The 27,931-nt window shown below is 42.6% G+C and overlaps 1 protein-coding gene across 2 annotated transcripts; it reads left to right on the top strand.

The window, feature by feature from the left end:
- Positions 1-17: 17 nt before the first annotated feature.
- On the top strand, positions 18-27,882 carry LOC109625254 (uncharacterized protein C1orf21 homolog). Of its 2 annotated transcripts, none has more exons than XM_020080415.2 (6): positions 18-232; positions 13,821-13,950; positions 22,062-22,147; positions 23,706-23,773; positions 24,321-24,381; positions 26,369-27,882. In XM_020080415.2, exons 2-6 carry the CDS (start codon positions 13,860-13,862, stop codon positions 26,414-26,416), a joined length of 354 nt encoding a protein of 117 aa, XP_019935974.1. In that variant the 5' UTR covers positions 18-232; positions 13,821-13,859; the 3' UTR covers positions 26,417-27,882. The 2 variants fall into 2 exon arrangements, with proteins under 2 accessions (XP_019935974.1, XP_069378302.1); XM_069522201.1 differs by lacking the exon at positions 18-232 and adding an exon at positions 312-1,097.
- Positions 27,883-27,931: the final 49 nt, after the last annotated feature.

Below are 27,931 nucleotides of genomic sequence, written 5' to 3'. Positions count from 1 at the left end.
GATTGGTGGGTTTTCTGGATGTTTGTTCTTGGGCTCTCTTCGCCAAGATGGCTGCACGATCGCGGCAGCGCGCAGTAGTGGCGTCCTGGTGAAATGACGCACGCCGCGGTTTACGTTCACTCCTCCACGCTCAGAGCTCCCTCTCCATAGCGCAGATCCCGCCCGACACACAGCCGGAAGACGGACCGGCTGTCCACCCCTCCAGTGGACCGAGCGGAACCGGTTCATCTGAGTAAGTACCGAGCCCGGGTTACTTGTTCACCGTGTCCCGGAGGTGAAGACCCCGCTCCTGCTCCCGTCTCTCTTTCTCAGCTCCTGTCTTTTGTTGTTGTTTCCTGGCTGAGCCGTGATTACCCGGCGCTTCCCTTCCCGCAGCTCCGCCGCCGCAGCAGCAGCAGGAGCGGCTACAACATACCGACGGCTCCTGCTGCTGCTGCTGCTCCTGCTGGAGGTGCGGGAGCTCGCTAACGCTGCTTTATCTCATCATTTCAATCACACCGGGGGCTCAAAGGACATGTAAGTGTCTCATTGCGAGTGTGAGACTGTGCTCGGCTCATTTTCAAATAGTCTCCACATCCTGGTTGGCTGTGGCACCCTGCCTGCCTGCCTGCCTGCCCGTCCCGCCGCTCCCTGTGTGCCCGCTCCTCGGAGGCCATTTGGGGTTTTTTTTTTATGGAGAAACTCTCGGAAGAGGGAAGAGGGCTGACTGAAGCTACAGGCCGTTAACCTTTTGTGGACATGAAACTCTGTGTACACACTCTCTCTGAGACCGTTTGCAGTCCCCCTCTCTGTCCATAACTCTGCCTCCCCCTGTGGGAAACAAAGCGCCCAGTGTGTCCCTGTAGCGCAGCTGGACACAGCTGTTGAGCCTGAGCTGCAGCTTCCAGCCCCAGGACCAGGACCCGGGGGCTGCTGCTGCTGCTGCTGCTGCACAGCCTCTGGACGAGCCCACGGATCCTCCACTATGATGGGAAAAACCACCACACATAACCAGTAGGCTTCTGGAGCATTAAAAACTACCTATTATCTTTTAATGTCTGCCTCAGAGGGAGGACAGATGCTGCTGTAGGGCTGAAAGGCCAAAACATGTTATCAAGGTAAAGGAAATTCACATCAGTGGTTATCGATAATTCTCACAGTGAATGTTAGATTAAAGACTTGTTTTCCTTAATGAAGGTTGAGGTTTTAAACGTCTTTATTCCAGGGAATGATTGTACAATATCGGTAATTATCGCAGTAAATGTCCCATTATTATTTCTTTCAACCTAAAACACGCCTGAGTGAAGGTTGCAGTTTTAATTTCAGAGAATGACAAACCCTTCATAAACAGCAAAACATTTTACGAATCTGAGGGAGAATACAAATTTATACTGTCATTTTTACCCCCTGCCAAGGCGGTTGTGTTTTCACCCCAGTATTTTAGTCTATTTAGATTATGCAAAAATTACTGGGCAAGTTATGACAGACCTTGGTGGAAGGATGGGTCAGGAAAGAAGAACCCATTAAAAGTTGGTTGGGATCAAGGTAATTATTTAATCTCTTGCTTTATCATTGCAAGATGTGGCATTTTTTGGCATTTCCACAAATTTCCTCAGGAATAATTCATGGATCTTGATGGAAAAAAGTTGGATATATTTAGAGGACTGATTTCTAGGAGTGTGTGCACTTTGGCGCAGCTTGAATTGTATTTAAAGGGACTGTTGGGCCTTGGCGGGGTTATGCATTCTACTGAGTGCCATTTTGGTTGTTATTGTTTTACCGCCCAAACCGATAGATGATGATTCTGCCGCTGGATAACATTAGCAAAGTCTCCTCAACCACAACTAGATGTGAGACACAGGTCACTAGTTTAAACTTCTCCTGTATCAATTTCAATAACATCCTTCCCCTCTTCCTCAGACACGAGTACAATCGCTATATACCTTACTAAACATTGATTTCCACATGTTGCCCTATCTGCGGCTGGGTTTTAATGCTGCCATATGGCCATTAGCTACTGTAGAGGTCCTGATGTGATCAACACCAGACGATTACATCCATTTGGCGACTGTAAAGCACCCTGGTGTGAAAGTAGGTTGTTGTGGCCAGTATTACAGTGCACAGTATCCTGTCACCAGCCGCTTCCATCAGGGTTTATATAGGTTACGATTGAGGACCAGCAATCCTGTGAGTGGATGTTGTGAGTCCCCCTCCCTGCTTGATTTATCTGTCTGTCCTCATCTCTCTGCCTCCATCTGCCTCTCTCCCACCCTCCCACACTTGCTCATAGTATATGTGTGTGTGTGTGTGTGTGTGTGTTACAGCGCACGCTTATGAGTTGTTGCTCACATATGGCTCTTAGTTCCGGTAGCAAGCAGACAAGACTGAAATGCAGAGTCTCACTCCTCCTCATTCGCTTCTCTTCCTCTCCGTCTCCCACTCCGAAGCATGAGCGACTATTCTTAGTCCTCTTCCTCTTCCTCTTCCCCTCAATCATCATCACCATCAGCCTGTCCACCTGTGGCCTCTCCACCTTGAGCTGATGAACAGCGGTTCAAGTGAGCGTCTAGCAAACAGGGGGTTTGGGTCGTGATGCAACACCCTTGTTGTCAACGTGTGAGGAGGTGGAGGGTTTCTATGGCAACCAGGATGTCTTGTCCGTATCTTGTGCGTGGGCGTGGGAGGGAGTTCCCATCATGACAGTGTCTTACATCCAGGTTGTATTTTCTGCTCGTGCTATGTGTTCTCTTAATGGCAGAGCTCGGTGCTGTCAGGTGTGATGAGGTAGTCTGTATTGCAGTGCAGAAAGCACAAGGCCAGCACAACACGATCCCTCTGGGTTCTGTGTGTCTGTCAGTTTGACTGAGGGGTTCGCTGGCCGATCGGTTTCTTCGCCTCGCTGAATAATCAGGCAAAGCAGCAAATGTTGCACCACAAAGCCTGGAAACTGCGCTTGTGTTGTGTGTTTTATTTAGTTTCTGCACATTTTCATTTGTGTTGTATCTTCTTGTCAGTTTCTGCCTGTGCTCTTTCCTCACCTTCACAATCAGCAGGGGTCGGTCGTGCAGCCTACACGCACGCTGTGTGTGCTCGTGTCCGTCACATGATACAGCAGAGTCTCCCTGTGTCCCTGACTGTGTGTTTACAGTGCAGTTTTTGTTCAGAGTCCAGTCAGAACGGAACGTGGAGAGAGGGTCCAGTACTGATTTGGCTCGCCATTTAATCTTCTTATCTTATCTGTATTTCTCACTGCTGCGCTGTGCTGACTCAAAAGTGCTGTGTGAATCATTGGGTGGATTTTTTCGATCAGACAGAAGGCGTTTGTTTCCCATCCCCATACAAATATAGAGTACTTCAGTCTTGGTTTAAACGTAATGATGTGGGGGAATAGATCATTATTATATGTGAAATTTGGATATGATATTTTGTATGTAACTTACCCGTTGCTTTTCTAAATGGCATCTGACTTTTACTGATCAGAAAACATGATGTGTTCTTGCAGGAATTAACCCTGCACCTATAATATATGATACAATATATGTATTACAATGGAAAGCCTCTAATTTTTAGACATTGGAATCAGTAGCTGCCAAACAGCTTCTTTACTTTAAAAATTAAAACACATTTTATTTAAACAGTAAATATTCTCTTAACTTATGAGTAAATCTGCCGATCGTTTCAGTCATTTTGTTTTTGTGCAAATTTCTGTTATAGTAATAAATCTTGGACAAGCTTTTCTTCTGGTTGACACATGTGACCTCCTCTGTTAGCATATAAAATATGCTTTCAATAATAAAAAGATTAAGTGAAAAAGCATAGAAGAACTGCTATATTTATATGTGGCTGTCTTTCAGGCTGTTAAACTAAATTCATCACAGGACTAGACCAGCACTCAGAGAGCGCATACATCTGCCAAAGCTGATTGACCTTTTAATCACCATATTGCATTTACATGTATTGACATCAGATACAAATACCATGAACACAAACACATGTTCTGCAAACTGCTTACAATTTCACATTTTAATTTATAGATATTAGGAGATGCCTGATTGTTGACAAAACCCTCTAAATCGCAATGTTAAAGAAATCAAATCTGCTCCAAAAGTTTATGTCAGAAGGATCTGCTTCACCATCCACTCTTTCAGGTGGTTTCCATACATTTGTCATGTTGATATGTGGCTACTTAAGTCCAACATTAACGCCTAGCATCATTATGTCTGCCTATAATGAATTTTAATAGCCTCACTGTGTGTCATTAATCTCTTGGACAGCTGATTTGAGGTTTCCTTGCTCGTGTGTGTCGCTGTGCAGGATGAAAGACGATGAGGAAAACACTGGTTTGCATCTGAAAGAACAGCATTGTGTTTATATCACAGCAGCCGCGTGGAGACATGAAACAAGGGCTCAACTGCAGCTCGTCAGTGAAGGGCTCGGAACAGGACACACATGGAGACTCGCATCCAAAACAGTTTTGCCATTTATCCTGCAGCGTGCTGGCTAGTTGTGCACAAATTGATCATTATTTTCTCCAGCTGTGATAGTTTCTAATGAATATTAATGACCGTTTGTTTTTAATTTTGCTGGTTGTAGCCTAGTCTGTTCGCGACACAGACAGAATTGGATGTGAAAATATAAACATGTTTGACATTGCGTGGCTGCTCTATGAATATCAGTCCCCTAAACAGTCCGCCTTTTTTAGCAAGATCGATTAATCATTCTGAGGAATCTGTGAAAATGGTAAAAGAAAATTCACTATGTTAAAGAAAGTGAAAGAATTCCTGGAACCGCACCAAATTTGATTGAGTTCTTCCCTGACCCATAGCCCTTCATTCCACCAGTTTCGTGGTAATCGGTCCATTAGTTTTTGCCTAATCTTGCTCACAAACAAACAAACAAACCAACAAGGAAACAGACATCTCTGCAGACCTAAGTAAGGGATCCCAAAGAAACATGTTAAATACATCTTAAGATCATACACACAAGTTAAAAAAGGTGTGTGTGTCCTAGCTCTAAGTCGATAGCTTGTTTTAATGACACTGATTTGTTTGTGTGTTTCATGTCTGTGCAGGATGAAGTCATAATATCACTGAAGCATTTTTCCTCATAATTACTTGCCTACTTTTTCCCACTTTCTTCGGCTCCCGCTCCTCAGTGACCAGTCATCTCAGGCTCCGACCTGCCTTCACCTCAGTCACAACAGGGAGCTGCATCACAGATTACTCTGTATGGGAGGGAAGAAAACAGGCGTGACAACTTGCATTTTTGCTCTTCCAGGGAATCCGTCTCGTTAATAGGCCTCAGAGGAGACTTTTTATCCTGTCGCTTTGTCTGTATTAGTGGAACAATCCATTTTTGTATGGTCTGGTTCTCTCTGCACCAAGCTGAAGCCCAAAGCGACTCAGATTTCAATTAGACTACTGTGCTGGCATCTGAGGTTAGACTACTAATAGCAATCTGAAATGTTCTTGCTCACCACTTTGTTTTGCCGTTCTCTCTGTGTTCTCCTGCTGTCTTGGTAAGATCCATGCAGACGTCTCACTTTCAGCTCAACTGGTTTTTGTGGACCTGGAGGAACAACGTAGGCCTCCTGCCAAAGTATATGTGTGTAACAACTTGTATGAAGCCTGTTCTTGTTTCTCTACCAGCACATGTCTTGGCTCTGTGCAGTGTGCCTATTATTGTCAGTCAGACTGGCCACAGTTTCACCCAACAGAACAGTGGGGCACCTGTATTTACCCTCCCCCCACATGACCACTTCAGCCTCATTATGAGACAGAGTGAGAAAGAGGAAACAGCAGACAGTGGGTGAGAGAGAGAGACAGAGAGTGGGGATGTACAGCAACGGCTCACCACTCAGGAGAAGCCTTTTGCTGTCAGCCAGCCTGTGTGTGTTGGCACCACTTCCCAGGCTTGTCAGACTGATGGAGTGCTTAAACTGGGACAAGAGGAGAGCTGCAGCATTTGCTGCGTGGCTAGAGCAAATACTACGGCACGTTGGCCAAGGAGTTGTACTGAAACCCTGCTCTGTCACTGGGAGAGGCAAAGACGCACTCCAACACACTGCAGCACACAGCACTGATTCTCCAGCCAAGTGTCGGGGGAACTTACTTCACACGCGACATTGAGATTTTTGCTGTGGTGAGAGCCAGCATAATAAGAAATGTGTTAGTCAGCAGGAAATGTTTGCATTAGGGGTGGGGGATCAGCAGTGTAAGTAAGAATATATAGATTTGTCCTATCGTTTTAAAATCTCTGGGTCACATATGCAACTTCATCATGTCACAATTGGAAAGGTGTTTGATTTTGGTTGTTTCAGTTTCAGGCTCCAACTGTTGTGCATGATGGCTCTGCTGCAAATCAATGAGCAGGATTATTTAAGGGCAGCAATTTGGCATTATTGTGATTAAGTGCCTTGATTAAATGTACAATATCAACATATAAAGTGAAATCCAACCACCCACCTCCCCCCTCCCTCCCAGGGGAAAACAGACAGAGATAAACAACCATTCCCTGTATCAACATATAAAGTGAAATCCAACCACCCATCTTCCCCATCCTTCCCACAGGAAAACATACAGAGGTAAAAAACTGTTCACACTCAGATTCACACCTATGGTCAATTAACCTAACCCCAATCTGCATGTGTTTGGGACTGCGGGAAGAAGCCGGAGTACCCAGAGAAAAGCTAAGTTTTCTATAAGTTTGAGGCGACAACTACACCACCCATATATAAAGGCGTCGATAACATGTCCTAAATAAACCATGATAAAGCAATTGATCCATATCAATCTGTTCTATGATGCCCTTATTCCAAATGTCAGATCGTGAATAAAGCAAGAAACCGATCAATGATCATAACACTGTGCTTTTATGAACACTGGTACCAGATGGAAGCTTCTTTTGCCTTTCTCAGAAGCACTGACTCACAAACTGCATGATGGGATTAGCAGTAAGATTAATCCTTTTTTACTGACTCATCAATCGTAGTACATATAGGTAAATTGCAGAGAATTCCCTTGACAGCCCATTTTATAGATAAAATACAAGATGCTGATGTTTTTTTGCCGCAAATCCTAAAGAAATCAAGATGTTGTAAAAATGTGAAACTCTCCTGCTCATTGAGATGCAGTATTTTCTGCAGTGGGCTAAAACACTTGGTGGCAGTATGTGTGAGCACTTCTCTTAACCTTTTTAATGATGTTCTGCAGTGATTAATAACAGAGGTAGGTCACCTCGCTTATTTCAAAACACCCTCGTCTAATATAACACATATTTAATGAGTGTGGTTGTGAAGCCTGTCATGCACTAAATTGATCATGAGATAAGACTTTTCCTCGGCGAGACCCTGCACTCGCCGACCGACTTAGTCACTGCAGATTAATGCAGATCAGCAGAGCGGCGCTCAGCACTCGGTCGTGCAGCGTGATGAAGCAGAGGATGAATCTCTGCTGTGTCACAGGTGGATACGCTGTGAGATCGGCCCCTGCAGCCTGGACTCTCCCTGAGGCACACCTGTTACAGTCGACTTATTATAACAACTGATACACAAAGAAGGGAATCAAATTCACACCAAAAAATAACCTGCTACATGCCTCCCTAAAACCTCCCTCTATAGTCGTCTTCCTTCTCTCACTTTTGCTCAGCCAGTTTTTCAGGCTCTGTGGTCGCTCTCTCTGCCTCTGGCACAACCCTGTGTTTGAGAAACCCTCGCGCTGCACACTGCTCGGCCTGTCTGCACGTCGTGTGTTTATGCAAGCACGCACACACACATCTCTCCCTCCCTCCCTCCCCCTGCAGGGCTTTTTTTGAGTTCCTCCTTGGACAAACTGACTCGTAAAGGAGACTTATTCACACAGTGGAGAGCAGATCATGTCCCACCTCCAGGTATGCAGGCATGGGCAAGCCTCTGTGTTTGCCAAATCCTATTCATTCTAAAGGGCTTGTGTATTTGACATGAGCTCTGGATGCCTCTTGGAGTTAGAGGTCTTTGTGCCCCAGAGGTTTCTACTATTATTGTCCCTGTGTTTAAGATCGTTTATGAAGAGGAGCACTGACAGGAGGCTCGCTGCTAAATATGAAGCAAGTTGAGCAAGAGATGACGTAAGACTTGCTAGCTGACATCACAGCGTTATTTATATCTCTAAATTAGGCTACTACGTGGCTTTGGCAAATATGCCCCGAGATGAATGCTAAGCTTCTGGAGCAAGTTGCATGGATGGTGAGGTGGTCGTGTGCCAGTGGGTATTAAGAACTCTTATCCACTTCAGACATTGGATGTTTCTCAGATCATGTTGGCTCAGCTTGTGTGCTTTGTGTGTGTGTTTGACAGCAGGAGTGGAAGATAGTTGCTTGTTGCGAGGGTCTTGGCTGACTTGCCAGACTAAGCTTGTCCTATTGACACACTTTGTCTGCAGGGAGCTGGGAGGGCAGCACAGTCCAGCTTTCCTGTGGGTTAAACAAACACCAAGCAACGCCCCGCTGTGGTCTCGCATGTGGCACCGAATGGCTCAGTACTTACTCGGGCTGATTCCAGCTAACGTCTCCAATGCTAAAAGTGTCCGCACTGATCTCATTGTACAGTGAAACACATGCAAATGAACTTCAGCGCTTTCCAGCATTTCTATGGTTTTAATCATTTGATATGAGGATGTGTCTTTTTGGTGCATCTCTGAGTTGTTCAGTCACTAAGTAATTTTCCCCTCTTTGACTATTTCATTTGAAGATTGTCTTTTGAGGCCTTAGAGGTTGTTTTTTTTTTTTTTTTTTACAAAACAAGATTTGACAAAAGTCAGAATGCCGAACACAGTTTTGTCAGACAAAGGTTTTTCTTTTCTTCTTTTCTACTTTTCTCCTTGGGATTGTTAACTAGCTTTTTAGGGCATCTTTGGGGCAAACGTTGCACATTCGGGACGACAGAATCCCAAGCAAATCTTCACATGATTGGACTTTGATTCAAATATGGTGCCAATATAAAAAGCTTGTGTCCGTTATATCCCACAGAAAGTCCCGGGTGAGGACTTTGTCAGAACTGTAAAGAGACTGTGTGCAATAATAAAAAGAGACTGTTGCCGTGTTTGACTGTGACAAAACCAGCCAGTTATGACTGAGTAATGACTAACGCACAGCTGATTTTTATGTCCCTTCATCCTTTGCCTTGTCACAGGCCACATTGTTATTTTTTTATAGGTATATTGTAGCTCATACATGTATATCTCCAAGAAATGGCAGCTTGGCTTACAGATTCACACAGCCTAGCATTATCCCTGCACACAACAACAGCTCTGGGACTGCTGGGTCTATTTTTAGCCTGCTCCTACTCACAATTTGATGTTTCAATACACAGAAATCAAAGCCCTTCAAACAGATGCTGCCCACACACTGGAGACCCTTTGAAAGTTAAAATCTATCAAGGCTGCTCCCTCAGTACATTTGTCCCTTCAGAGGTTTTCAGAAGGGAGTCTCTCGGCTTTTGCTAATCTAATATTCACCTCAGAATTTACACTAATAGCCCAGAGTTAAAAGAGTTTTCACTGTTCAGTCTCTGTTGCTTCTGTGTTGTTGGCTGTCTTAGCTTGTTCTCCCCTCTCTGTTGCTTTTTTGTGTCTAGCTCACAGTACTTTGATACTTGACAGGCAACACACAGCCCCGCGGCACAGTTTCCGGCTATACACCTCATCTTCCTTGGCACAAAATCCTCATTTTGAGCGACCTGTCAAGAGACGGATTATGCTGGATGAGATTATTTTTTAAACTTCGCTGCGAGTGTCTCTTGGAGACGTTGTGACTGAAACTACATTAAGACCTCCACCTGTGTGCATGTATGTGTGTGTGTGTGTCTCTGTGAATGTGTGTAAGTGAGATATAATTGAGTTGTTCCAGAGCGGTAGTCGTAGTAAGAGTTGTCCCAGGCTGCCTGGAGCAGACTGATAAGCTGCTCTCTCGACCAGGTTTCTCACAGGCCACAGGTGAAACCACACATCCAAATCTTATGTGTGTGTTTTTGTGTATGTGTGCATGCTCGGTTCCGTCTCTCTAGGTACAACTTACGCTAACAGTTTTAGGAATTCATGTAGAAGCTCAGTTCTGGCTCCAGAGATTAATATTGCTTTACATTTATTGATTGATTAAAGAATAACCCACTAGTCCCTTAAATTGAATCAAGTTCGCACTTAAAAGATCCTGGAACTGCCCTCTGATCTGGATCCAGCCCAAAATTCAATGGGCTCTTTCTTGACCCAATCCTTGTTCAAGTTTTGTGCACATCTGTAATGAATATTTCACGTCAAAATACAGTACCATGATATCATGACATCTTGATTGGTTAATAGTCGTGGAACGTGTCACTAATGTTATTGGTTGCAAAGGGTCATGGGCACTATAATATATGAGGTCATTTTCTGACATCATAATAACGTCATTCCTAGTGGTATTTTTATATTTATTTTCTCTCCAGGTTGTGTCTATATTCCTATTGGATGCACAATTCATTTTCAACTTAGTGTGATGTGACTTGTGACTTCCTCATGACGTCACTTGATGGGGAATATAAGCTTTAGATTGTCTCTCTACCTCTGCTGTTTGCTGAAAGAAAATTTGAATTGGAAAATGTGTTTTTCAGACCATATATTTGTTGACCTTTGACCGTCAACACACTCGTCTCCATCAAGTTTGTTGACAATCTGTCCATGCATTGTTGAGTTATATTTCACACACACACACACACACACACACACACACACACACTAATGAAAATACGGCTGTTCCAGTGTGCAGGGTGATAAAACATGACAGCCAGCCCTAACTCACTAGGTTAATTGCTGAGATCTGGGAACGTGTGCGTGACAGAGCAACTGATTTCCAAAATATCAGCAATAACTCTAAATGCAATTGCTAATTAGGAATTGACAGACAAATGACTGGAATTACCCTGAACTATACAACCTTAACCTCATAAAATATTGTCAGTTGCTTTGCCTGTACACACAGACGCGTAGTTGCACAGCCACCACTCCCTGCACCCTGTACACCTGGTGCTTTGTGTCGTGTCCAGAGACATGGAGGCTGGTCGGCCGCAGCCCAAACACAGGAGTAAACACTGTCGACTTCAAACGCTCGCAGGAGGAGGGGCAGGCAGCGGCGTTCTTTTGAAGCTCTGCACTTGTCTCTCTTCCTTACCTCTTTCCATCCCACTATTTTGCATCTTACCCCTATGTCGCCCTTCGTCTACTCCACCTGCTTCCCTCCCTTTCTTTGTCTTTCATCTGTCTCTTTAGTCATCAGTTTTTCTGCCTCTCCAACCTTCTTCATCTGGCACTTGTCTTCCACTCATGTACCAGATTTTATTTTGGAGATGGGTAATCATTGGCTGCCTCTATTTGTGTCTGTGTCTATTTTTTTACATTGGCAGCAGTCAGATGGGCTCTGTCAGTGACAGCACATGGCATGTGTGAGTGACAAGGAGACTATCTATAGTGCAATGTGTGTGACAGTGCGTGTGATTGACTGACAGTGGCGTTCGTGGCGTCGTCTTAGCTGTCCTGCTAGGAGGGAAGGTTTTTCTTTTCTGAATAATAATGAAGTGTGAAAAGTATTTTAATGCTTCCGTCATTAAGTGAAGCAACAGATGTTGGCTTTCAAGAGGCTTCAACAAGGCCAACACAGTTATATTTTAACATTTAAAATAATTGTGGACAAAGGACTCAACAGCAAATTTAGTATTTTTGCAATAACAAATTACAAAAGAGTCGCTTGTATAGAGCTCAACAGCGTGGTTCATAAAGTAAATACTCAATTCATTTTCTGATTAGAGCTTTTGATTATCATCCATAATGTTATAAATATCCCAGGTGGATTTACCACAAACTATGAGATTGTGAAACAAAATGTGTTTTATTCATACGGGGAAGTACTACACCACCCACAATCCTCACATGTAACATGAAAATCCTGTTGGCAATGATCAGATTGACAATGATCGGCAGTCGCTGGAAAGGGATCATTCTCAATGGTTTACTTTCACCTTTTTTTATGTTTTCCCAATTTTTTTTGTTCTCCGAATCAAATGTACGAATCATCATGAATCGTCTCGTAGCTGGTCGGCCTGGCTCCATGGCTTAAAACAACTTTTTTTAAATAAGGTTTTATAAGAAAAATATATAGGAAATTAACCTCCAGAACCAGAATCCATTCTAAAAGTGGGCGCTCACTGTTACTCTCTATTGAATGCATTATGGCAAATTCATACTCATAATTTTGGTTTTACGGCCAGTGATTTTACAGCTTTGGTTCACTCTCATTCACCACATTTCCTGCCACAGCAGCCAGCTGTTTTCAGCAACAACACAAAAAGCCATCTCAGTAAACTCTGCACTATCTGCTCAGAACAAAGTTTATCATTTAGCAGCTAAAGAGATGAATGTTGGTTGGAAGAGAGCAGAACAGATCAAATGAGAGTGCATGTTGGACAAACAGTTCTTCAAATGACTGTCACTGTTGCTTTGTGTCTGCTGGACGTCTAAATAAGTAACTGTTTTCTCAGTTCTCCACCACTTTAACTATATAAGGCGATAACATGTCAGAGTGGAGAGTTTACAGCTTTGCTCCATTTGCACCAGTTGCCATGAAATCAGTTCGCAATGCTTTTGTCAATAATAAACACACAAAACTTTAGTAGATGAGTGTGTGTATATGTGTATTTATAATATATTACATTATAGTGGAACGCGTCAGCAGAGATTAACACCCCAACAACAGTGAAACTCTTCTGTTTTGTTTCTGTGACCGTGACCAAGATTTTTGCAATGAGCACACAAATGTATACCAACAAAATATTTGAACACACAATACCCAGTAATAATAGGAACAATTAGATAGAAGATAGAAGTCATTCCTACCATGGATAAAAGAAGAACTCATATTTTTATAATTACATAATACATTGAAATAAATCAAACGTTATTGCACACCTGTATCATACAGCCTACAGTTATCTGAAGACTAACTTTAAAAAAATTAAACAAAAATAAGAAAGATAACATAAAACAAAATGTTAAAAACATTTGTTAAGGCTTCCCTATGTATTTTAAGCCATTAATTAGAAACAGTTTTATATGTTACATATATATTTACGAAACAAAATGTCAAATATCTCTCGATTTTCTTTAATATATATTTTCTTATATAAACTGTTTGTATAGATGCTGTGTCAGCTATATTGCAATGTTTTGAAGTGTAGAAATAAATAATGTGTTCCGATCAATATCTCATGACAGTCCAACTTGAAATCAGGTAATGTTGTTTATTTACACAGTGGGCCACCACACTGCTCCTACTCTTCACGTATGATGACAGTGGTTGAGTTTAACCTTTTAAAAGAACCTCAGAGTTGAAGTAATAACCCGAAACATTTCCCCGTAAATGCTCACTTCACCTTTTGTGTGTTGTGATGACTCGTCCTGTATTTGTGGCTCTGAGCTGCAGGAGTGAGTGAGACACTTGTGTGAAGTGGAAAGAAATGATGTGCTGCAGGTTTCCTGCCTCGTATCTATATATACACGAAGGCCAGAATGTAGCTGAATGTATTTTTCTAAACAATAAGTGTTGAATTTACTGCTGAAGTGTTTGCAGTGAGAAAACACTGCACAGTGTTTTACGTCAACTGCTCCTGTTTGTTTAGAGTAAAGATGACAAAGTTGGATGCATTAGTGACTGTTGCTGAATAAACAGAACTTTAGAAAAAACGATACCTATAAAGAACACTGTATACGAACACAATAGCGGTGTTCATTTTATTGTGTTTGTCATGATTATAAAAGTTCTTCTTCCCGTCCTTTGCTCAGGTGACAGTGCGATGAGGAGAGGCTTCAGAGTGTGAGGCCATGGGCTGCACCTCGGCCAAACAGGTGTCGGCCGTGCCCAACGATGAGGAGGGACGCGGCAAGGCCTACAGCAACGGAGACCTCTTCACAGGTCAGTTTACACACACACACACACACACAGATTCGCACACACACATGCACACACACACGCGCACACACACACACACACACACACACACACACACACACACACACACACACACACACACACACACACACACACACAGGGACGTCAATAAAAGATTCACCGCTCCATTTCACTCAGTTAATTGCTCAGCGTTGATCCATTGCCCTGTCTGCCCTCACGATGTATTTTCTTCATTATAGCTCAGTGTGTTTTAGTTCTCCATTTCAAACAATAACTGTCGCACAGTAGCACTGCAGTCAGTTTTATTATAGAGTCGTCAATGTTGAGAGTTGATGTAAGAGAGAGAGGAAGTAGCTGGTTAGTGACGCTGCAGTGTTGTAACTCTCTCGGGTTTCTCCTTTATGTTCGTAATGTTTTAGTCTGAGGAACTAGAGAGATAGAAACTGAGTTGGAGAGAGAGAGAATGTAAGGGGGAAAGAAAAGAGAGATGGTGACAAACGTAGCTGAGAATGTGTTGTGATTAAAGGGGCACTCCACAGATTTTACCATAGACAAGACTGACCCCCAAAAGTGAGGCCAGAGTGTCTCAATCACTACCTAGTGGCTGGCGACTGGATGATAAGCCCTGCCTCGTCCACGTTAATGGATGGGACATGGGCCAAACTAAAAAGTCAAAATACAAGTGAAATATTTTCTTCTCATTTTGATAAGATAAGTTTTAATTAGTTATTTAATGCTATAAGCTGAGACTGACTCACGATTGGTCGATGCTGTATATTAGCAAGACCTCTGTACCGCAGTTCCACCCACTGATCGCATACAATCTATGGATGTTACACATGAAGTTTAAACTGTTTCCATATGTGAGTCAGAATATCTTGGCCTCTGTCGCTTTGATTTGAGCCATTCTTTTTTTAAATGTGTCTTCAGAGTGCCTCAGTTTTTCAGATATGCAGTAAATTGCAGAGTACCCCTTGCAGTGTCCCGATTGGAGAAGAATAGCAAGAAAGAAAAGAAGAAATTAAAACATTAAAGCTTGACAAAAATATATTTGGATAGCTTTTCTGTAATTTTGGCTTTTTTTCTGTGAAACACTAAAAAGTTTTACCACTTCAGTTCTGGACTCACAAATCCAATATGCGAGCCAAATAAGAGTGGGAACAAGTGGATTAGTCACTGGATTAACTCAACAGACAATCAATTGTTTGTCATTGCTCAAGCAAAAATGCCAAGAATGCTCAAACTCCACCTTCTTCACAGTGAGAATTTGCTACTTTTTTCAATTTTACATGCTTCTGAAAAGAATATTTAAAAATCTTGGAATCCTGGTCAGACAAAATGGTAAATTTAAGATGCCAAATTTGACTTTGGAATATTGTAGATCCTCCATTAATTTCAGGACGGGGTTGACATGTGGATAGAGGACTGTGAATTTGAGCAAGACGTTACATGTGATGTAAATTACCAGAATCGATTCAAGGAAACGTAATCAACAGATTAATCGGTACCGACCTTTAGCTACAGCGCAGCTTTAATTATAGCAGCGGGCAGTTGTGCACTGAGGGACGGAGCTGAAAGTGAAAGCCTGAGTGAGAGAGAGAGAGAGATGATGGACGAGGGATTAACAGCGATTAAGAATTAGGAGCAACACTCTGGTATAACTGCTCACAGGCAGATGGATGTGACAGATGACGATCCACAGGAGGTCATCTCTCTCTCTCTTTCTCTCTCTGCATCATCCCTCCTTTCCTCTCACCCCTCTTCTAAACCCTCCTGCCCTCTCTCTGTGACCTCTTCTTGACTCACTGCTCTTCCTCACTGCTACCCCCCGTCAGAACTAGGCAGGAGTCGAGAGGAGAGAGATGAGAGGAGTGAAGCGTGTTTCCTTGAGAGAGGAAGTGTGTTGACGCTGATTCTCTTCTCTTTTTTTTCTCTCCTCAACTTCTCTGTCTTGTTCGGATGGCCTCTTCCCTTCCCCTGCTCAAGGCCTCATTCTTCCCTTCCTCTTTCTCTCTTTCTCTCTATTTTGGGTCTCTGCCCCCCCCCCCCCCCCCCCCCCCCCTCCTTCCTGCCTTCATCTCCCAGTGTCTCTTCTCTCCAGTCCTTTTCCTCTCTTCTCTTGGACAACATTAGGTCAGAACCTAATGTGCCCTTTCACCCCCCCTCCTCTTTTCTCCCTCTTTCTCCTCATCCTGATGATCTAGACTCTCTCTCTGTCTCTCTCTGTGTGTGTGTGTGTGTGAAGAAGACAAATGACCTGGATAGTGTGGATTAGAGTTATCCCAGGCCACAACCCCCAATAACACTGCTTCACTCCCTTCTCTTTTCTTGATCTGATCTTCATTCACTCACATTGTTTTTTTTCTTCCTCAGCCATCTCACTCTACTCCACAGTGTTTCGGTCATCGTCACGTACTGTGCAGTCATTCGTTCTCACTTAACTCGCTGCCCTTTCCAAACTCAGCTGAACTGGCTCACAACATCCTGTGTACTTTTCATGATCGAGGCGGAAAAGATTGGTTGGTTCTGGTCAGTCAGTCCGCCTACGCACATAAATGTACCCCCAGTAGACTTTGTCAGTGTGCGACTGAACAGTCAAACATGTATGTGTTTGTGTTTTCTGCGTGTCAGTGTATTTAGTTGGACAGAGATTCTTGTTCTTGTTCCTTTTGATCCTCCAACAGATTGTCTGCCAGTCAGGCTGTCCTGTGTGTGTGTGCGTGTGTGTCCCAGATATTCTGGCTGCCTGTCTGTTAGACTCCAGCCACTAACCCTAACCCCCCATCCCCTCCACCCCTCTCTCACACAATAACCGGAAAAGGCCGAGCTCCATTACACAAACACTGAAGGACGAAGAGGGAAAATAGCAACACTCTCCACAACATTATGCTATTGATGTCTGCCATCATCATAGTCGGAGTGCTGAGTGCGTATACAAGTGAGTTGTGGTGCATTTCACCCTTACATGTATACACAACACAGCAGGCTGCATATTTCACTGTTAATTTTAGCAATTGTGCTTTTTGGGGGAGTTTGAGATTCCACGTGTTGGTCTGACTGAACATGAGGTCTCTTTCCCTGGGAAACTGTGAGAAAATAGCCTTAAATAAAGAAGACGTGTTGACTAAGACACCTGTAAAAGGATCAGTGGTTCTTTTTTTAATGCAATTTGCAATTAAACAGAACTGACTGTTCTGTTTTTTTACTCAAACAAACGCTGACACGTCCTTCATGCTGAGCTTTGTTTATCAGATCACTGTATGGGTGCTGCGTCCTTACTATACTTTCTAATGCACGGTTGAAGTTGTAGAGAGCTGGTACGTCCTTGAATGAATGACACATCTTCTCTGTCTCTTTGTAGAACAAGAAGTCACAACAAATACACTTTCTAAGAACAGTGTGTGTAACACTGTACTTATACAGCTGTGGCATATACAGCACAGTACACATTAATTCATGTACTGCGGCATGTTGCTGTGATCACAGTATATCAGATGTATCATTGTGTCCTGGGCTCATAGGGCTCCACATAAACCAATATTCATTGTGGGGTTTATGTTCCGTGAACAGCAAGATAGGTCTCTTTACTGTTGGTGCAACACAGTTCATGGAAAAGCTTGATACCTGAAATCACTACCATTTCCACCATGACATGTGTTGCTTATTGAATCCGTCACAAGTTCACAGATGGAACCGAGATTCAGCAGAGCAAATCCATGCTAACATTCTACTCCATTCATGGCCTTGCGGCACAGTCAAGGTGTGAATCTCCTTTTCTTCCTGTTCATCCCAAACCAGGTTCACTCTCCATTTCTCACCTGTGTTCACTGCAGCCTCAGGTTTCTGTTCTTGTTGACAGGAGTGGAACCTGAAGTGCTCTCTGCTGTTGTAGAACCATCAACCTCAAGGTTCAATGTGTCGATCATTCTTAGATGCGTCTCTCGTCTGGGGACCATTGCGTTTTTGTCATGTCCAGCCAGTCTGGTCTTTCTCCTCTGACCTGTCTTCTTAACAAGGTGTATCTGTCTGCAGATGTCGTAGACTCCAGAGACTGTTGAAAATCCCAGGAGATTAGCATTTTCAGAAATACTGATAACTGAGGCTCCTGACCTGTATTGCATGATTTTGTCTTGTGACATTATTGGCTAACTAGATAATTACACAAAGAAGCAGGAGTTCCAAGTGAAGTGTGCAGTCAGTTCATCTGTCTTGGGTAGTTTAAGCCTCACCATGCCCCATAGCTTTCAGTGATATTAAATTTGATGAATTCCGAACATGACAATCAATTTTGGTTCCCATAGATTTTTTTTTATCTATCATTTTAGTCTTATTTGAGGCAAAAATACTTAGAAGTATATATACCTACAGGCATACAGGCATTTTTGCTGCATTCTGACTGTTTGTAGACTAAATGAATAATTGAGAGAATACAAATCATTAGTTGCAGCTGCACAAGAAACCACTCTGTCTGAAAACACTACTCACACACAGAAGCTTGTGAATTATTTTGTAACATTAGACCAATCAGATAAATGTCAACACTTGGATTTTGAGGGTTGATTTATATTTGAATAATACGTATGATTTAATATAATGTTTCCTTGGAAATGAATCTGATATTAAAGTGTTAATATTTTATTAGAACCAGCAGAGAAAGTCAGATGCTCAGTGACTCTGATGGTTTTATTGTGGGACATACATCAGTTGGTTGTGGTCTGGTGTTTTCAGTGGGTCCGTGATGAACTCACAGGAAGTCGAAAACAGTTTTAAATGGTTAAGTATCAGTATTTTCTCATTTGCTTCAGTAACAGACAGGATATTTCAAAAATTGCAATTTTTGTTTGTTTAAGCTTTTCATCATTTCATTTCCACCAGTGAAAGGACATTTGTTTCTCTGTGTGTGTGTGTGTGTGTGTGTGTGTGTGTGTGTGTGTGTGTGTGTGTGTGTGTGTGTGTGTGTGTGTGTGTGTGTGTGCGCGCATGTGTGTGTGTGCATGCGTGTGTGTGTTGACACTTGGTGTTCAGGTGTAAATGTCATGGCCATGCTGGTTATGGCCTGGAGCCCGAGTGGCTGACAGGGAGGACACAGCAGGAAGGACAGAGTGACATAGCCACAGGAAAGACAGGCCAGCTAGAGCTGTGGGAGTGCGTGCACACAGACACATGCGCACGTACACACACATGTGCACGCACACACACACACACAAAGAAGGCTATGTAAATGACTCACACCCATACAAACACTACTTGTATAAAATGACAGACGTTCTGATTCAAAGACGCAGTGTTATCTGAAATAGAAATGCATCTGCGCACATGCAGCTCACAGTGACTGGCTGCACCTTAAGTTCAGCGCACAGCTCTGGTCTCTAATCAGAAATGAGAAAGATGTCCACATCACAAAATCATGGCTTCTTAAAATAGTTCTTCCCTCTCATCCTTCCTCTCTTACTCTCTCTCTCTCCCAATGCGAGCCCACAGTCGGCTTGACGTAACACCCTTGTCATTTCTTGTGACAATTACTGCCACACACACACACACACACACACACACAACCTACTCACACAGCATGACCAGTTTTTGCTCCTATCTAAATTGAAGCGAGGTCTGTGATGTGATGAGTCTTGATCGGTGGAAGCTGGGTCACTTTGATCTGTCTATACTTGTCACACTAAGCTAACTGACGATCCTGTATCAGCAGCAGAACGTTCAGTCAGGCTGCAGCTCACCCAGGTTATAAAATTCAAAAGACTTTTTTTTTTCTCAGATGCTGCTTGAAAATGTCCATTTAGATTTATTTGCAGTGCCCATAACAGTGGCTAATTTACCAGATCCCATCCATTCGTATCCAGGATCCACCTAAAGCTGCGGATTGAGTAGCTTGAAATTCATGTGGATTGGCCCTGTATCATGCAGAAGAGCAAAGGAAATGGCTCTTAATTCTGTTTCCTGCTGTAGCACCGCATGTGCTGCATGTTTACAGAGCCAATCTAAGCCTGGTGAGCCTTATAAAACTGTGTGTTTGTCTGTGTGCATGTGCGTCGGCATGTTCAGACAGGAGCTGCCTTTGCTCCGACGCGTTTACATTCCTGAGACAAACAGCAGAAGAGTTGTCAGCATTTGTTTCTCCCCCTTCTCTTAATCTGTACAGTGTCCCTCCTCGTGTCTCTCTCGAATTATTACAAATCAGCCGCGTTTATCTGACAAGTGAAGACCTTATTAGGCTCAGCAGTGACGCACATGTTGGATGTTGAAATGCACATGATCGCTCTGATACAAACAGACACAGGTGATATAGGTGCTGGGTGGATTGTGTGCTAGATAGCAGAGGGAGGGGTGAATACATGACAGATGTACTGTATGGATAGACAGAAGCACTGCTGATAAAATGAGGGCAAAATACAAAGTGTGCAGCCGATAAGGCCTGGAGTTGGGTGTTTGTATGAGTTTGTCTGTGTATCAGCGTACCGGCTGCTACTTTATCAGTTAAATGTACAACATCCAGGTATTTAGATGTAGTGTAGGTGAGGTGGGTTTGCTCTGAAAGTTGCTCATGTAAACATATTAGAAATGATCTGATTTATTGTGATACCTTGGAGTGAGCTGGGGATTCTTCTTCATGTGTCGGGTCTTTCTAGGTTTTTTTGTGCCCTAAAGATTTAATATTTATTATTAGAAGTCTAAACCTATGTTTTTTATTTTGTTTACTTGGGTATTTATGCTTTCCAAAATGTTTCCAACAATGTTCAAACCCAGAGAAACCAATACCCATACCCACTTGTATTCAAGTAACGGTATGTTTGAGGGGGTTTTTTTGAGTCGCGTAAGGTAGATTTTCATCAGCAAAGACAGAAAGTCTCATGATCCAACATGATTCCCATGAAGCACATATACTAAAAAATGATGAATGCAGAAATTAAATTAACTAAATACATAAATAAATGCAAAATTAAATACACTTTGGAATGAAAAAGGCAATTTTTATATTGCCATGTTTATTTATTTATTTTTACATTAATTAATTTAGGTATTCTACATTTATTATTTTATTATTTCAGCATTATTTATTTATTTCTGTTTCAATATGTTAGGAAATTCAGCTTTTTCTTTATTGCAAACTGTCTATTTTTCCTTTTATTTATTTAATTACTTTATTTCTGAAAAGCAGCATTCTGTAGATGTCAGCAGAGGATGTCATGTTTATACTGTATCTTATACTGTAATTTAACATGTCAAATTACTATAATACAGATACTTCTATTTGCACTGGACGACGTGACCTATAGTCTATATCAATGATATCTGTCCCAATTACTATGACAGATGTAACATTTTCTAAGCATCTTTTTCTAAATGTGTTATTATTTTTTTGTCCTTAACATTTGCACTTTGGTGAGCTGATTGATTGGTTGTAGTATCTATCTGGTCATATATCGCAGTATTTAAATATGATTAACCTCGGATCAGTGAGAGGTTTTATTTAGCCCGACTTTTTATCTTCAGTGATTCTGAACGCACACCGCGTGGTGCCGGTGCCGTGCAGTCTCGTGAAAGTGTTACTAGTCTCGCCGCTGCTGAGCTTGTCGTAACTGTCTAAGCTGTCCATGTAGCCTAGAAACTGTTCAACTGATCTTTAATCCCCTTCAGATTTCTCCCTTTTATCTTTTCCCCTTTTCCCTTCTCCGTCCCCACTTGTTTGTCGCGTCCATGCCAAATGTACGTTTCCCTCTCCAGCTCTCTGCTGTTGCTTTCTCCTTCTACAGATGAGCTGCTGCATGTAAAATGGAGAGGAAATGATGAATACCTCTTACCTCAGCCACCATATCCACTTACTAAAACACTGTGTCAGGTCTTGGTTATCGGATTACCTTGGACAAATTATAACTTGAATTGATGGAATCTCTGGTCTTGATATAATACAGTGAGGGGAGGAGAAGAAGAGAGGATAATGACATGGTTTAGTTATCTTAGCCTTTCACATCATATTGATCAGGATGAATATAGAGAGTCTGGTCAGTGTCTCCTCTCAGTGAAACGCCTCATAGAAACACGTTCATTTCCCTCCTGCATCTCTGCCCCTTCTTTAATCATACCTCTCTTTTCTCTTTCCTCAGATGAATACAAGTTGAAAGGAGTGGAGGAGGTGAAGTACATGAGGGGGGAGGAAAACCGAGTGAATGCACGCAATCAGGAGAACCTGGTGAGACACACACACACGCACTGACAGCCTGTCATTCACATCCAGACGCAGACCTTTTTTCTGACAGCTCATCGACTCAAGCGAACAGGCTCGAGTCTGTGTCCAAAGGCCTCTTCCTTCAGCCTCGCCAACCTCCACACACACGTATCGCCTCTTGCACAAGCGCAAATACACACAAATGCACAAGGAGTTGCCTCACACGCAGGTAGAGACAACACGTTGGCGTGTGTGGAATGTGTAGGCTGATCGCTCGGTTGACTCCATCCTGGAAAAAACCTTCTGAAAGGAGTGACAGTGGTGAGGTCATTTTGTGATAATAACTTTGCAAATAACACGGTTGTTCTTCCTGGCAAATTAATGAGCTCAGGCACATTCAACCTCCAAAACAAAACAAGTGACTGAAAGGTGTGGTGGTGTGAAGTGAGAGCTGGGTTGTTTGCTCAGTAAATCAGGTCACTCAGCCTGGCCTCCTGGCAAAGTAGTGAAACAATAACCAGAGTACCTTTTTATATCTTGATTAAAAAAACAGAAGCAGTGCCACGCAGCCACAAATGATATTACTACAGCTCAGAAAACAGCCTCCTATCAGACACACCGCTTGACTTGGGTTATTAGTGTAGATGTCACAACAGAGTTGTCTGTCATCTGTTGTTGAAATGCTTGTTGTCTCGAGCGAGTGGGAGGGATGATGATGCTTCTAACACACGGAAAACGAAACTTAAAAAAACTCAATATCTCCCAGTGATTTAGTGATATCACACACGTAGACGAAGAAATCAAGAGTGTTTTTAGTGATAAAAGTTGACAACGGTGTCTGTGTGTCGTCAAGACAATCACGTGATCTCTGCAGCAGCGTTAATACGTCACTTCCTGCCAGCTGTGTTTTGCATGTGTGAAAAGCAAACTCTGGGTAAACTCTTTGAATTCTCCCAATTTTACCTGCAGGCTCATGTGGTCTGACCAGTATGTGTTTCTTTACACTTGACTCTATAATAGGTGTTTACTTTCAAACAGGAACTCACTCCTGCACAGTCACTGGTGAAAGATGCAGGTGACAGGATTTGTCGATTGATCGCTGCAAATGTTTTCCTGTGGCAGCAAACAACACAAACCCTGCAGCAATTGTCACTTCTCCTAAAAATAAAATCCAAATGATTTCGACATGCCACGCTATTTGTTCGAATAGAGCTAATTGTTCCGCTTGTCTTTGGCACCTCCTCCACTGCTTCTCTTGGGTGGAAAGCTAACAGGTGAGCCCACGGATCACATGGTGCGGTCTGATGCGCTTCTCGACTGTATATTTTAAAAATAGAATGAGTCATTAGAGTTTTAAATATAAAGTGACAGCAATATAACATGGAAAATGTGCAAGGTGACTAACCTTCATGTTTTATTAGACCTGAATACATTAGTGTCTACATCTGTGGCTGCAGTGCAGTGCCAGCTGGGCGACGAGGTAATTTGATAATGCAGGCTCGGTGGTGTGGCTGTTCGCTGATATGAGCTGTTTGTTTTTTAACTGCTTTATCAGCTGATAATGGAAACTTATGTGTTTCAGGAGAAGAGTAATGTACAGTACAGGGGCAAACAGCAGAAAGAGGTCGCTGGAGCCAACATCAAGTCGAAGTAAGTGGCCCTCAGCAGAAATGTATGTAAAGTATATGATCTATGGAGGATTCTGATAAGTTAAGCAGCTCTGTGGTGCTCACAGCATAGACAAATTATATATCAAATAAACCAACAGCAACATGCTGGATCATTCTTCCACCAAAAGTAGTTCCAATGCCTAATTTTCAATTTGTCATTGTGGGATTTTGAAATGTGTCTGAACTGATCTTCTTAACTTTGATGTCTGTTATGTTTTTATGGCCATTAAGATGCAACTTAAAGTCAGTTAATATTTTTACTTGTGAAGTAAGTGACTTTTTGACCCTGGGTTAATTCTTTATAAAATAATCATTTAAATTCCTCCTCAGCCTCCCAGCTATGGATTTCTCACACTGCAGGCAGGATTGTGTGTGTACGTGTGTGTTTGCGCTGTGTGTGGGGGGTGTAATGGAAAATTCTCATGATGTATTTCTTGCCTCCCTTCTCCTCCTCCTCTCTTCCAACTTCCTCTCTCAACCTCCCGGTCGCCTCTCTCTTTCTCTCTGTGTCTCTCCTTCGCTCTCAGTATTCACACGTCAGAGAGCCAGCAGGAATTCTTCAGGATGCTGGATGAGAAGATTGAGAAGGTGAAAAGCATGTGGGGGTTTATATGAGTGTTTTCATGCACTTAAGGGGGGGGATTTAAAGAGCATTTAAAGAAACAGCTGGGTCTTAAGATTTAAAGAGACAGGCTGTACAACAACCACAACAACAACATTCATCTGAGTCCGCGTTGTCATTCTGCCTTTGAGCTCGACACTTTGCCCCACATGTGTGAGGGAGGGCGGGGGGAGTGATCGCTGAACTTACCACTGTTTGTCAGCCAGTTGAATGACTCTGGTCTCTCTGAATATTGATGCGGTCGTAAATTACAGTGAGTAATGGCCTGTTTCAGCTTTTGGATTTGTACATATCTATGATCCATGTGATCTTTCAGTGCTGCCTTTAAAATTGTCTGTGTTGTAAGTGCAGTGTGTGTTGGGGGAGAGAATCCAGGTCCTGGATTTGATAATGTGTAATGTAGCAGTATCTACATTACACAATATCAACACAGTGTAGTAAAAGTACTGCATTCAAAATCTGACTCAAGCCTGCTACAAGAAGTTGTTAACTGGTTATAAAACCATCTCATTTTAAAATTGCTGCCTCTTTATGACCTGAAACAGCAATCAGGGAGAATTGACTTTTTGATGAGTGTTTGAACGATAGTAAAACAAAATTACAATCTTGTCATATTACAGTTATCAATTATACAGCAACAAAAAGATACATGACCTCATCGGTCGAGCATCCCGCAAACAGCTGTGTTTCTTTTTTTCCACTTCTTCCAAAACAAAAGCAGACACTGGCTGGTCGGCTTTTTTACGCCAAGAGGCAGTGGAGACGCTTTTGTTCACAGAGGCGCTAAAAGCAACATATATGAAAAGTCCCTTATAGGAGCTTAAAGGTTCAATGTGAAGAAATTGGTGACATCTAGTGGTGAAGTTGCATGTTTCAGCTGAATACCACTCACCTCACTCCAACATGAAAAAGAACCTGTGGAAACCTTCAGTTGTCATAAAAACTCAAAAGGTGTTTAGTTTGTCCAGTCTGGGCTACTGTAAAAAACATGGTGGCCTCCATAGAGAAGACCTGCTCTAGATGCAAATATAAAGTATTTAAATATAAAGGGCTACAATTAATTTATGCCAATAGATCCCTTTAACCTAAATTGTACACACTGAACCTTTGAGAATCTAAACATGCGTCATTAGTAAAATATACTCAAAGCTACTCTTGTTAATATTTTTATGTCAACAACAGGAGTAGGTAGAGACCAAATACGGAACTAAAAGGACAATGAATTTTGGACTTTCACCAGATGGACACAAACATGACTTTTAATATTGGATTTGTTTAAGGCCAACCATGTTTTGACATCTACTTTATTAGGTCTTACAAAATATGTGCAGGTAGTGTTGTGTTTGCAGTGGCCCACGCAGGCTCAATTAAAAGTAGTTTAATCTAAAATATCAGTAAAAGGTACAATTAGCTTTCAAATACATTCATAAAAATAACATGTCAGATGCTTTTCATAAAACTGTCCTGTTGAAAAGTGAAATTTGAAAGTGATGATGGAAATATGTCAGTTAAGTACCTCAGAATACTTCTCAGGCTCCCTTATTTGCGCTCTCCACTACTGGTTTTTATTGCGTCGCTGTTGCAGCCAGTATTATAAAACCATATTTGTAGAGCGTAGAGTTTGACAGGCTGTTAGAGGAGCTCTGGACAGGAGAGGAAAGCAGTCGAGTTAACTCCTCATCATGACTAAAGAAACAAAACAACATAACTGCCCACCTGTCAGCACTTAGCTGCCTCATCCAGTGTTTTCTGTGCCAGTGCCTGCAAATAGACACGGGTTCGTTTAAACGTGATGGGAGTAACAGGTGCACGGGGGGGGGGGGGTGTCTGCATGAAGACAGTTCAGAGAGTAATTTAAATTAGGTTATTACTGAACATACTTAACTGGAACAAATTGGATTTTTGAAAATAATTATGTACATCTCATATTCTCTCTACTTCCTCTCTCTGCAGGGGCGAGACTACTGTTCAGAGGAGGAGGAGGAGGAAGATGGGACATAGCACAGAGGCCCCCAGAATTCACCCCCACAGAGAGCCTCACCGTGTGTGTATATGTGAGTGAGACAGAGCGTGTGTGAGCGTGTGTGTTTGTGTAAATGCATATGTGTGTCCGTGAGAGTAAGAGAGATTTGAATCAGTGTTTTACCAGTAGGGTTGTTGATGTGATGGTATGAAGATATGGCAAAGATAGTATTTTAAGTGGGGGATATGTGAAAGAATGAAAGAAAGAGAGAGAGAGAATGGGATGAAGTGAACTTTCTTCAGAGACTACAACCCTCCTCCTCTCTTAGCACCTTGTCACTTCAGACCCCTGAGCAGACAGATGGAGTTGGCAGTGCGATGAAAGGAGGGAGAGATGGAGGAGGATGCGATGATTGATGGTCACACATGGTCGTGAACAGAAAGGACTTGCCACTGTCGGGCCAAACTGACTTATTTCCTCTAGTAGGACAACACAAGCTCCTCAGCCCTACTTCTGTCCCTCTGTGTCTGTACATCGTGCGATCCTGAATATTTAACCCCTGCATTTGGACAAAGGAACTCACAAATATGGAGACCAAGTGAGGACAAGTTGACTTGGTGTGAAGTACTGAGAGACACACAAGAGGAGAAGATGCTGGAAGGGTTACGTAAATTCACCCGGATCCTCACAGAACTTTTTGGCCTGCCTACCCACAGTCAGGCCGGCCACCAGGGACAGAGAGCAGGGGTTAGGGAGGGTGAAGGAAGGTGGAGAAGAAAGAGGGGAACATTTTGGATATTTTAATAAATGAGAGTTGGGAGAAAGCTGGTGATTTAGAAACTCTATACTTCTCCTGCCTTCTGAAGACCTTTTTTTAATTTTTTATTCTGTGCCGCAGCAACTCATTCAGTTATTTTTTTCCCATTTTTTTTACTTCCGTTTGTTTGTCTTTTGGCTTCCTTCGTAGTGTATCATCATCATCTTCAATATCTTCCTCACCACCGCAGCAGGCAGACTGAGGCTGCATCATTCAGAATATCTGTGTCTCAACCCAATCTGCCCTCATTTGTTCTACCATTACACAGCAGATCTGACCTGCACACACATGGAGTCTTTTTTTGTATGTTTAGTAACACTCTCTCCATCACAACCACACGAATACAGACACACAGTGTTGTATCCCTTCATTTCACCAGAAGACTGGTGTGCGTCGATCAGAGGTATTCTTAAAAACTCTATTTCTGCTTCGTTTCAGTGTTCACACACACACACACACACACACACACACACACACACACACACACACACACACACACACACACACACTTGGGCCCTGATGCAGCCACACCGGGCTGAGCTCTAGGTGAGGATGCGTGGTTGCCGTGGAGACACTGACCCGATCACGTTTTTTTTTTTTTTATTGATGTATCATCATCATGGATACTTCCTGTTGTATTATTTTGAATACTTTTTTTCTATTAAAAATAAAAACAGAAGCTCTTAAGGTGGATGTCGTCTTTGTGTGTATGTGTGTGTGAGTAAGAGAGAGAGTC

This window comes from Paralichthys olivaceus, chromosome 3 (assembly GCF_024713975.1).
Source record: "Paralichthys olivaceus isolate ysfri-2021 chromosome 3, ASM2471397v2, whole genome shotgun sequence".
Lineage (NCBI taxonomy): Eukaryota > Metazoa > Chordata > Actinopteri > Pleuronectiformes > Paralichthyidae > Paralichthys > Paralichthys olivaceus.
The sequence above is the reverse complement of the archived record's forward strand: the minus strand, read 5'-3'. Positions and strand labels throughout refer to the sequence as shown.

Bases quoted from the DNA above. Each gene is read 5' to 3' on its own strand.
- LOC109625254 (XM_020080415.2), top strand. From the start codon at position 13,860: ATGGGCTGCACCTCGGCCAAACAGGTGTCGGCCGTGCCCAACGATGAG. The intron at 13,951-22,061 runs GTCAGTTTACAC...CTCTTTCCTCAG, and splicing joins CAACGGAGACCTCTTCACAG to ATGAATACAAGTTGAAAGGA. The intron at 23,774-24,320 runs GTAAGTGGCCCT...CTTCGCTCTCAG, and splicing joins GGAGCCAACATCAAGTCGAA to TATTCACACGTCAGAGAGCC.